This window comes from Diachasma alloeum, unplaced genomic scaffold (genome assembly GCF_001412515.2).
Source record: "Diachasma alloeum isolate Michigan unplaced genomic scaffold, Dall2.0 Dall_scaffold_00315, whole genome shotgun sequence".
Lineage (NCBI taxonomy): Eukaryota > Metazoa > Arthropoda > Insecta > Hymenoptera > Braconidae > Diachasma > Diachasma alloeum.
In genome coordinates this window covers 972,053-985,124 of record NW_021680454.1, presented here as the reverse complement: position 1 = coordinate 985,124, position 13,072 = coordinate 972,053, and the positions used below count along the sequence as shown (strand labels likewise).

Genomic DNA, 13,072 nt, shown 5'->3' with positions numbered 1-13,072 from the left:
GGGGGGGGGGTCGGCTCGTTTGTTCCAATGGATGTCGACCCGGCAAACGACCAGCCGTCTCGTGCCTTGTTCAACTATTCTCCTCTCCCTGTGCCACCCCGGAACAGCACGGTGCGCCTTTCCTGACATGAAACGAAGCGTGAGCACATCGGGTCTCTCACCCGCCTCGCTCCTCACGTCATCTCTCCACGCCCCCCCTCCCATGGGTACTTTTTCCACGCTCAGACGATTCAGGAGTTAAAGGTCGCATCGGGTCAGACCCTTCTGCATGATTTCTACTCGTAATTATCGCACTCTCTTTGATGGAAATAATTTCCGTAGGGCTCCATTGGAGGTTCGTATGCGGGGTTTCACAGAAATTTTGGGAAATTTCTCAATATTAAATTGTTAAATTAATTGTTGAATTGTTACGAAAAATCAGTGGAAACTCTCATTGTTAGTTCAGTTATTCCGCAAAAATTGAGAGAAGTCGGGGAAATTCAGGTAAATATATTCTTGTATTTTCAGTTAATTGAAAGTTCAACGTAATTTGGTGTTAACTAAATTTAGCTGGATTCTCCGGAAAAAGACCTTGAATTCGATTTAAGGGGAAAAGGTCAATGGAATTTTAAGTTTCTCTAAAAATTCACGTAAAGTGTCAATTTCTTAGGGGTAGGAAGACGGAAATTCCGCGATTTACATGAATTTTTAATGAACTCCTTGAAAATTCAGAAGAATCTGGAATTCAAAGAGAGGTTTCTCAATTTTCCTAATTCTTTATTAAATTTCCCGGAATAATTAAACTTAAATTTACAGTTTCCACGGATTTTTCCATGAACTTACAAACTTTCAGCGACAAAATTCCTTGAAATTTTAATGGACATGTTACTGCTCCGAAATTTCCAAGACCATTACCAGAAATTTCAGGGGAAAATTTTCAACAGCGCACTAGGTATTGATGTATTAATTAAGAATTCAAGTACATTCGGCTGTTCTCGTCCCTCCGCTGCTCAAAAAATCGGAACATGAGGGGATTTTCAGGGAAATCTTGAATTTCGGAATTATTTTCCCCCCTAAATCTTGATAATCGGAAACAGTAAAAATATTCACTTCTTATCTCAACACTTTCTACTTTATTATATTTTTAATAAACCTCAAAACTAGCCCGAACTTATCCATAATATTTTCATAACTGAAACTGTACCTGAATCGCCGAAAAACATTTTTAAAAAAAGACGACGACGAATAAAATTTCCTGAAACTCCACAATTCGCTTCTCGCCGAGTATCTCGGAACAATAGAATAATAACAAACGCAAGAGCATCATTTTTCGGTAATGCAAGAGGCCCGCATTGTTCTCCATAAATAACAAAACCGAAGTGTATTAAACGCCGACATCTCGTCAGCACTGCGACTCGTTAAACGTGATATACCCTGAGTGTGGAACAGCTGCAATTCGCGTGCAGTTGTGGAACGGAGGTAAATCCATGTCGAGGGCTTAAAAATAATGATAAAATGAAAGAGAGTGGAAATGAAGATGAGACTATGGGAACCAGCGTCTACCACGCAAAATCCACCTTGGATTTAACCCCGAGTGACCTTTTGATGCTCGAATTAGCCATCTGGAAAAAGGGACTGAGACAAACGGAGAGATTAAAGGGAGATTATCTCAATTTTTTTTCTCCATTTTATCTCATCCGCCATCAAAAGGCAAATATTTCACTTCTTTCAAGTGGAGGGGGGAAATATACGAGAGAGCATAGGGAATATTAAAGAAGTACAAACATCATTTGAATTTTCAAGAGGAAAATCTGAAAGAAATTCGAAGTGAAAATTACACGGAGAGAAATATTCAATAAAAATTACCAGAAAAAAGACGTAAAAATTACGTTTCGAAACGTAATCCGGGAGCGAAGTAAAATTCAATAAAAAGTGTCAATCGTCACGTAAATTCTACGATCTGTTCCGTAAAAATTACTCATCCGTCCGACGCCTCACGGCTAGCCATGAGTCACCGTGAGGGAGAGATTTTAACACGTTCCGTAATTTTTCCGGAACTTTTCGTAAAAATTCTCAAACATCCAAGAATTTTCATATTCTGAGGCATAATAAGTCTTGAAGTTTCTGTTAGATTTTACAACTTCCAGAAAAATTACGTGACTTTTTCGTATTTTTTCGGTGACAGACGCGAATTTACTGAACGTTTCAGATTTATTCTCTTATATTCCTATAGAAATTCACTGAAAACGATTCTCGCTTGCGGATTACGTGAAATGTTCCGTAATTTTTCTTGAATATTTCTCTCCGTGTAAAATGAATAAAAACGTTTCATCAGTATTATTGATAATAATTAATCTAGAAGTGGGAAAATAACGCAGAATTTTCATTAATGATGAATAATTATTTTTACTTTCTTAAATTTTCTTTTTTACCATATTATCGATTCAAGGAGAGACAACTACTACCCCGCCGTTTCCCCGGTGTATATCGTGATTCTACTTATCTCAACGGATATCATATTCGGTCCCCGGACGTGGTATAAAAAGGCTACGGGATCTCATAAGGAATGAGGCAATGTAAGAGTACAGAGTGGAAGGGGAGGTGGGGGCGGGGGTGTACAAGTGAAGTCTCGAGAGCAACGTGAAATTGGCTCGATATTGCTACACTCCCCGCCTCCTCACTTACGTCTCCTCAGCATGCACCACTCCAACTTGGAAGTTGGGATGAGACTCGATGGTTCAAGAGTATCAAATACCAATGGACGTTTATTCGATAGTTGAAATTTATACAGTGCGGGGGCCACTCGGGAAATTTGACATTTTCGAGCGCCTCGGTATGTTTCCCTGAACAAATCTGGCATTGTTCATCTTCTGTTGGTGGTTTACTGGACTGGGTGCTGATATTTCAGCTCACATACTTGTCGGGAGTCGTTTTTATTCATTCAGATGATGAACAATTCATTAACTCGTCATTTAATGGGAAAATGGAAATGTGGAATTCTGTACATTTCGTACATTCAGGAAAGCAAAATAAAAATTAATGAGAAAAACTCTTTAGTTCGATGATAAAAGTGAAGGATAAGTGAAAAATTAATGAATAGTTTTTAATATTTGATCAATTACCTTTCATTTTTCAAAGTAACCAGATCAATATCCGTATTTTTTTTTTAATAAGGGAAGTGTTATAGGGGAGGTTGGGGTAAAACAGACGGTTTTAACTTTTTTTAAATGTTGATGAGGGGTTGAAATGTTGATGAAATTCAATTTTTTTTCTTCAATACGAAGAACAATTCTTTACCTTTGAGACGAGCCTAAATTGAACTCAGTTGATAAATTTGTTTCAGAGTTATGAACAATTAAAAAAAAGTCCAGAGTGTCCATTTTACCCCACCCTTCCCTAAATTGATTTTTAAGGAAAGTTTTTTTTTTGAATTTGTCAGAAAACCAGAGAATTTTTTAGATTTTTTCCAATTAAAAAAAAAACAGACGTTTGTCTTGGAATTTCTAGGAAGCCGTGAAATTTTCTCTAATTTTTACATGAAGAAATGAAAGAGAATAAAATTCTGTCGTTTTTCTGAAACAAAGGAAAATTGAAGAAATTCAAATTTATGACAGATCATGATAAATAAAAATTCAACAAATAAGAACTAATTAATTTCGCACAGAACAAACATAAGAAAATCAACAATTATGACAAAAAAAGTAATTTCTGAATTTAGAGAATTTGAAAATTCGGAAAATACCTGTCTTAGTTAACGTTTGAAAAACATGAATCAGTTTCCCCCGGAAATCACTTATTCCTCCCCAAAATTCAATAAAATATCCCGTGTCAACTATAACCTCCCCAATTTAAAAACCTGAAAAACCGTGTACAAAGTTCACATGTCAAAACCCACCGAGTCGAAAAAAATTGAGTCCCTTGCATGGCAGAAGCAATTATTCTCCGGGCACTAAACCCATCAACCCATGGCAGATTTACTCATCTTCAAAAAATTACAAAAAAATGCTGGAAAATGTGAGTGCTCTTGAACCCAGTGGAATCACCGTATTTGCGATTTCACCGAAAAGACTAACCGGGCAAATGGTGATGGGGTGCAATCGCCCGGTGCAATGTGCTGTAACTCAACAACGATTGACGATTGTGCGTTGGATCCACTCCAGCCGGAGACAATCACAGTCAATGCGTTTGTTTTCATTGTAACTGAAATGCGTCAGTGGCGGCTGTGCTGAATGAGTGATAACGATTTGATTTTTTTATTAATCTTTAATTTCCCCAATAAAAAATAATTAATATACTTATTAATTTTTATTTTATTATTATTATTATTATTATTTTAATTTTTTTTAAATCGTTATAACGATTTTATGACGCGAAAATTGGGAGAAAATGCTGGGAATAACGGGAAATCAATAGCAATTTTTAAAATTAAACATTAATAATTAATCTCAAAATTATTATTAATTCAAAATAAAAATTAAAATAATAATAATAATAATAATAAAATGAAAATTAATAAGTATATTAATTATTTTTTATTGGGGAAATTAAAGATTAATAATTAATTATTTTTTAATAATTAATCGCAAAATTATTAATTCAAAATTAATTATTAATCTTTAATTTTAACAAGAAAAATTTAATTTCATAAACATGAGAAGTTTTTCGGCAGAACAATTTTTTAAAAATAATTAAACCTTCTTGCGGAGAGACGATGCATTAAAAATATTTATTATAAATAGGAACCGTCATGCCTCCACCGGTTCATGAATAATTCCTTCCCCCTGGATTCCAATACACGGTTTATTTCCAACTCTGGCCTTTTTTGCATGCAACCGCACGAATCTCAGTGTGGATTTTCCGCTAACACTCGAGATTCCCGGGGTTTTTCGCCCCTCCAATTTTATCTGTGCCGCTGTCTTCCACTTGTTTCCTTTTTTTTCGACTACCACTTTAGACTTCCCCCGAGTACTCACGTTCGCTTTTAAACGAAATCCCCGCAGTGTTTTCTAAACCGACCATCAGCGATCAGGAAAATCCTCTTTATCGATTCCCAATGCAACCCTCACTTGGTTCAATCTCTCTTTAAACAACTCTCTCCATTTTTCCGTCTTTTTTTCTCTGTTTTCAGACGATTTTATTTCCGGCAGTAGAATAAACTCGGGTTTAGCTTCATTCCTTGTGAGATAAAAAATAATTGAGCACTTACATGGCTTTTCCGCATTTATCATTTTATTTCAGAGCCAGACCTCAGCTAGATTCCGAGATTTGCTCGTTATTAAGTCAAGACGTTGATGATTTTTTAAAAATACGTTCTTTGATCTGTTCTAAAAACCTGTGCAAATTCCCACAAAGCTTAAGAGAACGGTTGAAACGCAGGAATTATTATAACAAATGCAATTTAACACGTGCCCCCATGGAAATTCAGACAGAAATTTTTCAATTGATAACTCGTTTTTTTATTCAGCGATCTACCTCTCACCTCCTACATGCCCATCTCGCTGTAAATACTGACTTCGAAATTTGAATTGGAAAATAAATTCCAAGTAAATTTGAAATTCGCATAAAAATCGGTAGAATCCAGAATTACGAAAAGTACCATGAACACCAGAATATTCTCACCCCCTCCATTTTTTTTTCATAAGTAAAAATGCGAACGCTGCATCAATGGGAAGACCCCCCCTCCATCCACCCTCTCCTCCCACGACGACATGAATTATTCCATGGAAGTGGGTCACGTTGGAAAATCCCGTGTTGCATCTGCACCTCTTACTCCACCACCTTTCGCCTTTACTTGTGATTCTCAGCGTTTAAAAAGTTGCAAACTCCCTCCCTCCCTCACCCCGCCCTCCGTCAGCTGCATGTCCATCCCTCTCGGCAGTTATGCCAATGCGATAATGCATTCATATGTACGCAGAGAGGTTCTATTCAAATAATAATAAAAAAAAATGAAAGGGGAGAAAAAATTGGAGAAGGAAGTCTCGCATAATTCAGCGCGTCATCACCACTTCAGATGTGATTATGTACGAGAATAGCGCGTCACTGTTTAAATGCTGTAAATTTTTTTCCTCATCCGATCGTGGAAATGTCATGCTGCACTGACGAATAAAAACAAATTTTTTTAATCCTAGAAAAAAAAAATTTTTGTGCAAAATTTTAAAAATTAAACGTTTTCCCTGAAATTTCAGGAAATCTTTTCATTGGAGAATGAAATATTCCATTGATTTTCCATTCGAGTGATCTGAAAATCAATAAATGCTGCACTGACAAATGAAAAAAAATTGAAAATTTATTTTTGGAAAAAGAATGATGAAATAATTAGAAAATAATTTATATTATTTACTATTCATTCATTTATTCAATATTTACATTATTTATAAATTATATTTTATATTATTAACCAATTAATAATCAATAATAATAATAATATTAATAATTATTAATAATAATTTAATGTGACAAATGGGATGGTTGAAAACGATCACTACCAAACTGTAAAAAGTACTTGAATATCCTCACAGAAAAAAATTTATGTATTCCCCCTGTGAGGTAATATTTTATTAAAAAATAAAGAAATAAATAAATGTATGGGGAATCGTGATACATCGATTCCCCGCAAAATCAGCGACTCGTCGTATCAATCAAGCTCTTATCCATAATTAAGACTCAATAATAGTAAAGTTGCTCACGTGAAATGTCCTTTTACTGCCCCAAGAGTCCCGTATAGTTCTATTCCCAGTTCTCATATCCGCATGTACGTCCCACGTTTCCATCCGTCAGAGCGGAGAAAACAGTAACCGTGATGAGAGAGGAATTGCGGGAGGGGCGAGGGGGAGATCGCCCGCAGAGAGTATTTCTTTTCTTTCACGGTAATCGGCGGTGACGAGCAGAGGCTGGGTTAACGATCTCTCATCGTTTTCCGCTTGCCCTGACACTTTAATGGCTCGTAAACTTATCCACTAAAGGTATCACCGGGTGTGTACTATTATGCTTCACATGTGAGGGATTTTTTAGGCTCTCCCAGTGGGGACAAAGGGAAATTACATTTCGCGTTGACTCGCCGAATTAAGAAAAAAGTATTACTATTTTTCCCTGATTAACTGGGACATTGACAGTATTTATTTTCCTCGTTCATTATTGCACTCAAAAATTATTATATTTCTCAGCACCCACTGCTTCCAAATTTTTTGAAATTTCGTGGACGATATGATAGGAATTTTCATGGGAGGGACGTTGAATGGGATTAACGGGAAAAATGGTTATGAAATTTTACAACTTGATTGAATTTTCAGTGGAACATGAACATTTCCTGATTTTTATGAATTTTCACGGAATAATTGACCTGAAAAATCAAGTGATTAAATTGCGTGAGAAGAATTTGATAAAAATTATAATATTCAAAACAATTTATAAACAATATAAATATTAAATGAATAAATAATAAGTAGTAAACAATAAACAACTAATAAATAAATGAATATGAGATAATACAAATTATTACGATTCTGAACAAATCATTTTCATTGTTAAAAATTGATTGTTTATAAATTTACAGAAAATGCTCGTAATTTTCAAAAACTGCAATTTTAAAATTATTTCAACAATTTTTCTCCAAACGTAAGCTTTTTAATTTTATTTCAGACTTTTAAAATGTTTTCTAACGATTCAATATCGAGATTCAAATTTAAATAATAAAATCATTGTAAAATGTCCGGAAACTGGGGTCAAATGGGGCTCAAATAAAAGCTCCGATGTTCGACTACAAAAGTAGAAAAGCCTTTCCCTGAAAAAAAGCTAAACTACCTAGATATCCTTAAAGAGATTCGCATTAAATTTCCGCTGTGGTTGCCCACAACTCCCCCATTCAGTAGAATAAAATATCCCATTTCCATGAGTCCAAGCACCATTTTCCCTCCCATCATTTTTTCTATGAATTGAACATCTATTCGCCTATTCTCAAATATTTATTCATATACATCCCCTTTGTGAGATACAACCGAGCTCTGAGGGCGAGAATACTCGAGGATAACGAGGATCTACTGAAGTTATCTCCGTCTATCCTCAAAGAATCACTCTACCGGAAAAACTGTACGACAAGTTGTTTTTTTTCCCATTCCTCCTCTGAACCTCCCCCCTCGATACACGTAGCCGTGTCAAAGGCGACTGAAAGGCCCAATGAACCTTCAATTCGAGTGAAATTGTGCGGGAATCAAGAGCCTCTCTTCATTGTTTGACTTTGGCTTTTGTTCTAAGAGATTTTTTTCACCTCCCTCCCATACTCTTTTCATCCTTCACCACACGACACACTAATTCATCATCATGGTGTATTTTTTTTTATTTTTCAGCTTCAGACCTGGACTGTATAAGGGCCCTATTCAATGAAAAGGAGAAGGAACTCTCGCTGGCCGTGGCTAAGGTTGAAGAGCTGACGCGACAGCTCGAGGAGCTACGCGGCCGACACAATGCTAATGGTGGTGGTGGACAAGTACCATCGGCAGCTAGTGCTGAACTTGAAAAATTACGCAGGGAGCTGATGGTAATTTTTTTAGTCACTTCTTTCTTTTTTTTCATCAATTATTCGCTGAAAATCGTTCAAATTCAATTTTAAAAAAATCGAATAATTATTGAGTCTTATCCATCGACATTAATTGAAATTTAATTCATACATTATTTTTTTAAAGAATAGGTTATCCCACAAAAGCTGAAAAAAGTTCTGAATTCATTGAATGATGGCTTAAAAAATAGTTTCGATGTCCCTTATAAATCCACCCCAATTGATCGAAAAAGAAATATAATTCAATCAAACAACATAAAATAAAATAATTTTTCTGAATAAATCTGAAACAATGAATTTCCCAATTTGCAGTACCGAAATAAAATGAATGAGCAGCAGAACCAGGTGGTATCCCAACAACGGCTTGTGCTGGCACAACGACAAGCGGAAATGGCATCGATTGACGCAAGGATAGCCCAGCTGCAGGGAAGATTACAGCGTAAACGAGCGCTGAATCAGCGTCTACTCAGTCAGCAGTTGAACAATCGCCAGTCTGGAACAACAAATACCCCTGGATTTGAGCCGACAACTAAGCAGCAGGACTTTACGAGTGCCCCAAAACTACGTCCAGCGGGTAATGTCGCTGCTATTGAGCCATACAGTCACATACCAAATGACAGTGACTTCAATTTGAACAAAAATGATCCGAAATACCAGACACTACCGTACAATACTAAATTCACGGTAAATCTCAAGCCCATTGAGGACGATGTTAATAAGAATAATATACAGCATAGTCAGAGTGCATCGCAGATTGGACAGAGATCGACGTTGCAGCAGTTGGGACATCAAATTGCACACAGCCAGTCTCAATCACATATTCAAGGTAATTTGAGAATAATTGAGTGGCAAAGGAGTTTAAGAATTGTTTGGAAAAGATTATTTTGAAATCAATAGTTAGGGAAAGGTTAAAATATGAACGTTGGGGCAATGTTGGCTGCCGACGCCGGCCAACGTCGATAGCTCGTTACTTTAATGTTGGCGGAATGTCGGCAGCCAACGTTGGGAAAAGGTTGACTGCCAACATTGAGACCATGTTGGTACAATGTCGGCTGCCAACATTGAGACAATGTTGGTACAATGTCGGCTGCCAACATTGAGACAATGTCGGGGTGATGTCGGCTGCCGACATTGGGACAATGTCGGCTACCGACGTCGGGCCAACGTCGGTAGCGAATGTTACCCCAATGCTGGCTCTATATCGGTAGCCAACGTTGGGATAATGTTGGCTGCCACCGTTGGGGTAATGTTGGCACAATATTGGCGACCAATGTTACCCGCCAGCATTGTTGCAATGTTAGGGCAATGTTGAATTAAATAAATCATTAAATTCAATTTAAAATACATCATCACAAAAATTCCATTCACAAACAAATGGCCAATTCATTACCAAAAATATATTGACCATAAATACATTGTGACCACAGCAATTTCTCCCTTCTTTTTCCCTAAAACGATGTACCCCATTTCTAGAACCATGCCTTCTAGAACCACGAGTTTCTTCAATTCATGGCCGTCCAATTCATTCAGGGTAAAAGTCACAAGACTTTTTTTTGCCGATGATAAATTTTTCTGCAGTTGTTATCGACATATTCGATGAACAATCGTTCCAAACAGTTACGCGTAAACCCATTCATTCTCCTCAACTGAATTATCTTTCTGGGTGGATGACAAGAATACTCATCCCTCCACCATCCAACTTGTCTTAAAAACTGGAACACCTCGAGTCATTTATACCCCGTCCTCGTCATCACTGAAAAATCAATGACCCTTATCACATATAGACCAACGATTCCATTTTCACTCGAATAACGTGATTATTTATTCATCAATTATCGCCATCGACAACTAGAAACTTTCTCATTGATAGCTAAAGTATTCACGTCTCATTGTTATTTTGAATCCGTCGAACGTGACAAATAAAAATTTAATGAGGGAACTACGTTCATCCCTCGGTCTATTATCTTATTCATTATTTCAATTTTTATTTTATTTCAATTCAATGTTTTATCGACTCTGAGGATGATCAATTAATTACGATTATCGATTAATTAATCAATAAACTGTCGACTTGAAATATTTCATTCGAAGAAGTCGTTCTAAACCAATAAATACTGTAATAAGAACACAAATTCTTCAATTAAAAATAAATGGCGCAGTTTTATTAGTTTGACACAAATCAGCTGTTCAATCCGAACTGCAGCACAACATACCCCTAAAAGAGGGAAGAGGGCATTTATTCATTTGAAGTATTCCACAACAGTATAACCACTTGGCCGAATTATGGGAACGAATAAATATCATCCTGGAATGCTCGCAGCTTCCACCGCAATTGAGTTACGATAAAACCCTGGAATTCTCTATTACCAGGTCAATCGCAACTGCTAGGACCAAGCCAGCCGCCGCAGTCTCCACAGCAGCCGCAGCAAAACAGTCCCCAGTACCCCACCTCCAACTTCCTCATAAACTCTTCCAACAACAACAATAACAACAACAACAACAATAACAACAATGCAGCCCCAACCTCGACCCCCTCGAACTTCCTCCAAGAGTCTCAGCCCCAGTTGACGAGGCACCAGACCCCCTCCAGCGTTCCCCAAAAGTCCCAACAGAGTACAACAAATTCCCCGTCGAGCCAGGCCCCCCCAGACACCCGACAGTCCATGACACAAGCCCACAATCATCGAAACCTCCAGAGCCACCAGAAGCCCGTCTCCTCCGTAGCCCCGAGTTTTCCAGTGAAATCGCCAATTTATCAGACATCATCGATAAAAATCAATCCAGTGATGCCCCAGACACTGAGTTTAATAGGCAGGGGTCACTCGGGCCCCCAGGGCTACAGCGACCGTTCCAACCAGCAAAACTCGAGTCCCCAGGGCCAACAGCAGTCTGGCGCAACGACAAACGACAACTATCCCCCGAGGCACCAGGGCTACCAGGGACAATTCAATCAAATCAATCAGGGATACAAAAATTCAAATTTCTCACAGCCACAGAACTCAATTAATGCCAATTATCCGGGTTACGCTGCGGGTAGTTACAATCAGATACAAAATACAGACTGTCAGAACGAGAGGGTGAAGGGCGATAAGTTCGAGGTAAAACACGATAATCAGAGATTCGAGGTGCCCACCAAATTGGAGGCGAATCACAAGTTTGAGCATGGAGGATTGGCGGGGACGCATCAGTATGGCAAGCATGATCATACGGGATTGGGAATGGTGAAGGGAGATAAGGTGGACAGTTTGGGACAGAAGTATGAGGGCAATCAGGGTAAACACGATCACGGGGTTAAGCTCGAGCCGCCGGTTAAGGGGGAGGGGGGCAAGGGGTTCGAGGGGGAGAGAAAGGGGAACTTTGGGGAGGGTAAGGAGGACAAGATGAAGCCGGCGTTGCCGCCGAAACCTGTCAAACCGAATCCACCACCGAGGCTGAACAACCAGGATAAGGGGGATGGCGGGGGAGAGACTGCGGGAGATGCGAAAACCACAGTCGCCAGGTGAGTTTTTCATTTTTTTGCTTGTGAAACCGAAATTTTTTATTTTTTGGACCATGTCCATGTCGTCCAGACCATGTCTGGATGGATGTGTGTGCGTGTGCTTTTAAGAAATTGTTTTTCGATAATAACTGAAAAATTAATTGCTTTGATGAATCCAATTGTGATCTAAAATTTTATTTTCAATTAAATCTTGATAGAGTTCGATCATGAGATTTATTGCATCATCTGTTGTTGAATAATCTCATTTTGAAACCAATATTCAGGGAAAGGTAAAAAAATTTTACGTTGGGACAATGTTGGCTGCCAGCATTGAAGTAATGTTGGAGTAATGCCGGCGTAATGTTGGGACAATGTTGACTGCCAACGTTGGGCCGACGTTAGCTGCCAATGTCGGGGCAATGTTGGCGGCCAACATTGAGGTAATGTTGGCGTAATGTTGGGACAATGTTGGCTACCAACATTAAGGCAATGCTGACTGTCAACATTGAGGCAATGTCACCTCCCAATGTTGGAATAATGTTGGCTGCCAGCATTAAGGCAGTATCAGCTACCAGCGCTGAGGTAATGTTCGCTACCAACATTGGGCCGATGTTGAATTCAATTTAAAATAAATCGTCATCTCCTATAAATATATATCTACCACTGAATCACGCTATGACGGAAGTTTCCTTAATTGATTACTGGTGAACCTCTCGTCCCGGTATTGAGTTACAGAGAAATGATACTCCGGAGTGAATATTCAAGGCAAGTGCGAGGTCAATACGTAATGATTATGTTGTCCCGTATCGCATTTCTTGAGTCGTGTCATTCTCTTCTCTGAACATGGGATGTGAGCATGCGGAGTGAGCAGTGGTCGCCATGAGGCGAACGTGAATTCTTCATTGCACTTGAAAGCGATTAATTTATTTTGGTCGAGTCATTGATCCAGTGGAACAGTGAAGCGTAACAGAACAGAAGATTTCCAAATCTTGCGGAATAATGACGATAGGGAGAGACTGCATTCTCATTCATTGAACATTGCATTTTCCAATTTAAATTGGAGA

The 13,072-nt window shown here is 38.2% G+C and overlaps 1 protein-coding gene across 1 annotated transcript in view; it reads left to right on the top strand.

The window, feature by feature from the left end:
* Positions 1-13,072, top strand: part of LOC107040080 (apoptosis-stimulating of p53 protein 2) — a 53,112-nt gene that overhangs the window by 34,407 nt on the left and 5,633 nt on the right. Inside the window, exons 5-7 of the mRNA XM_015260011.2 lie at positions 8,322-8,512; positions 8,843-9,356; positions 10,901-12,029. Coding sequence (XP_015115497.1) covers positions 8,322-8,512; positions 8,843-9,356; positions 10,901-12,029 — 1,834 coding nt within the window. The remainder of the gene's footprint in view (positions 1-8,321; positions 8,513-8,842; positions 9,357-10,900; positions 12,030-13,072) is intronic.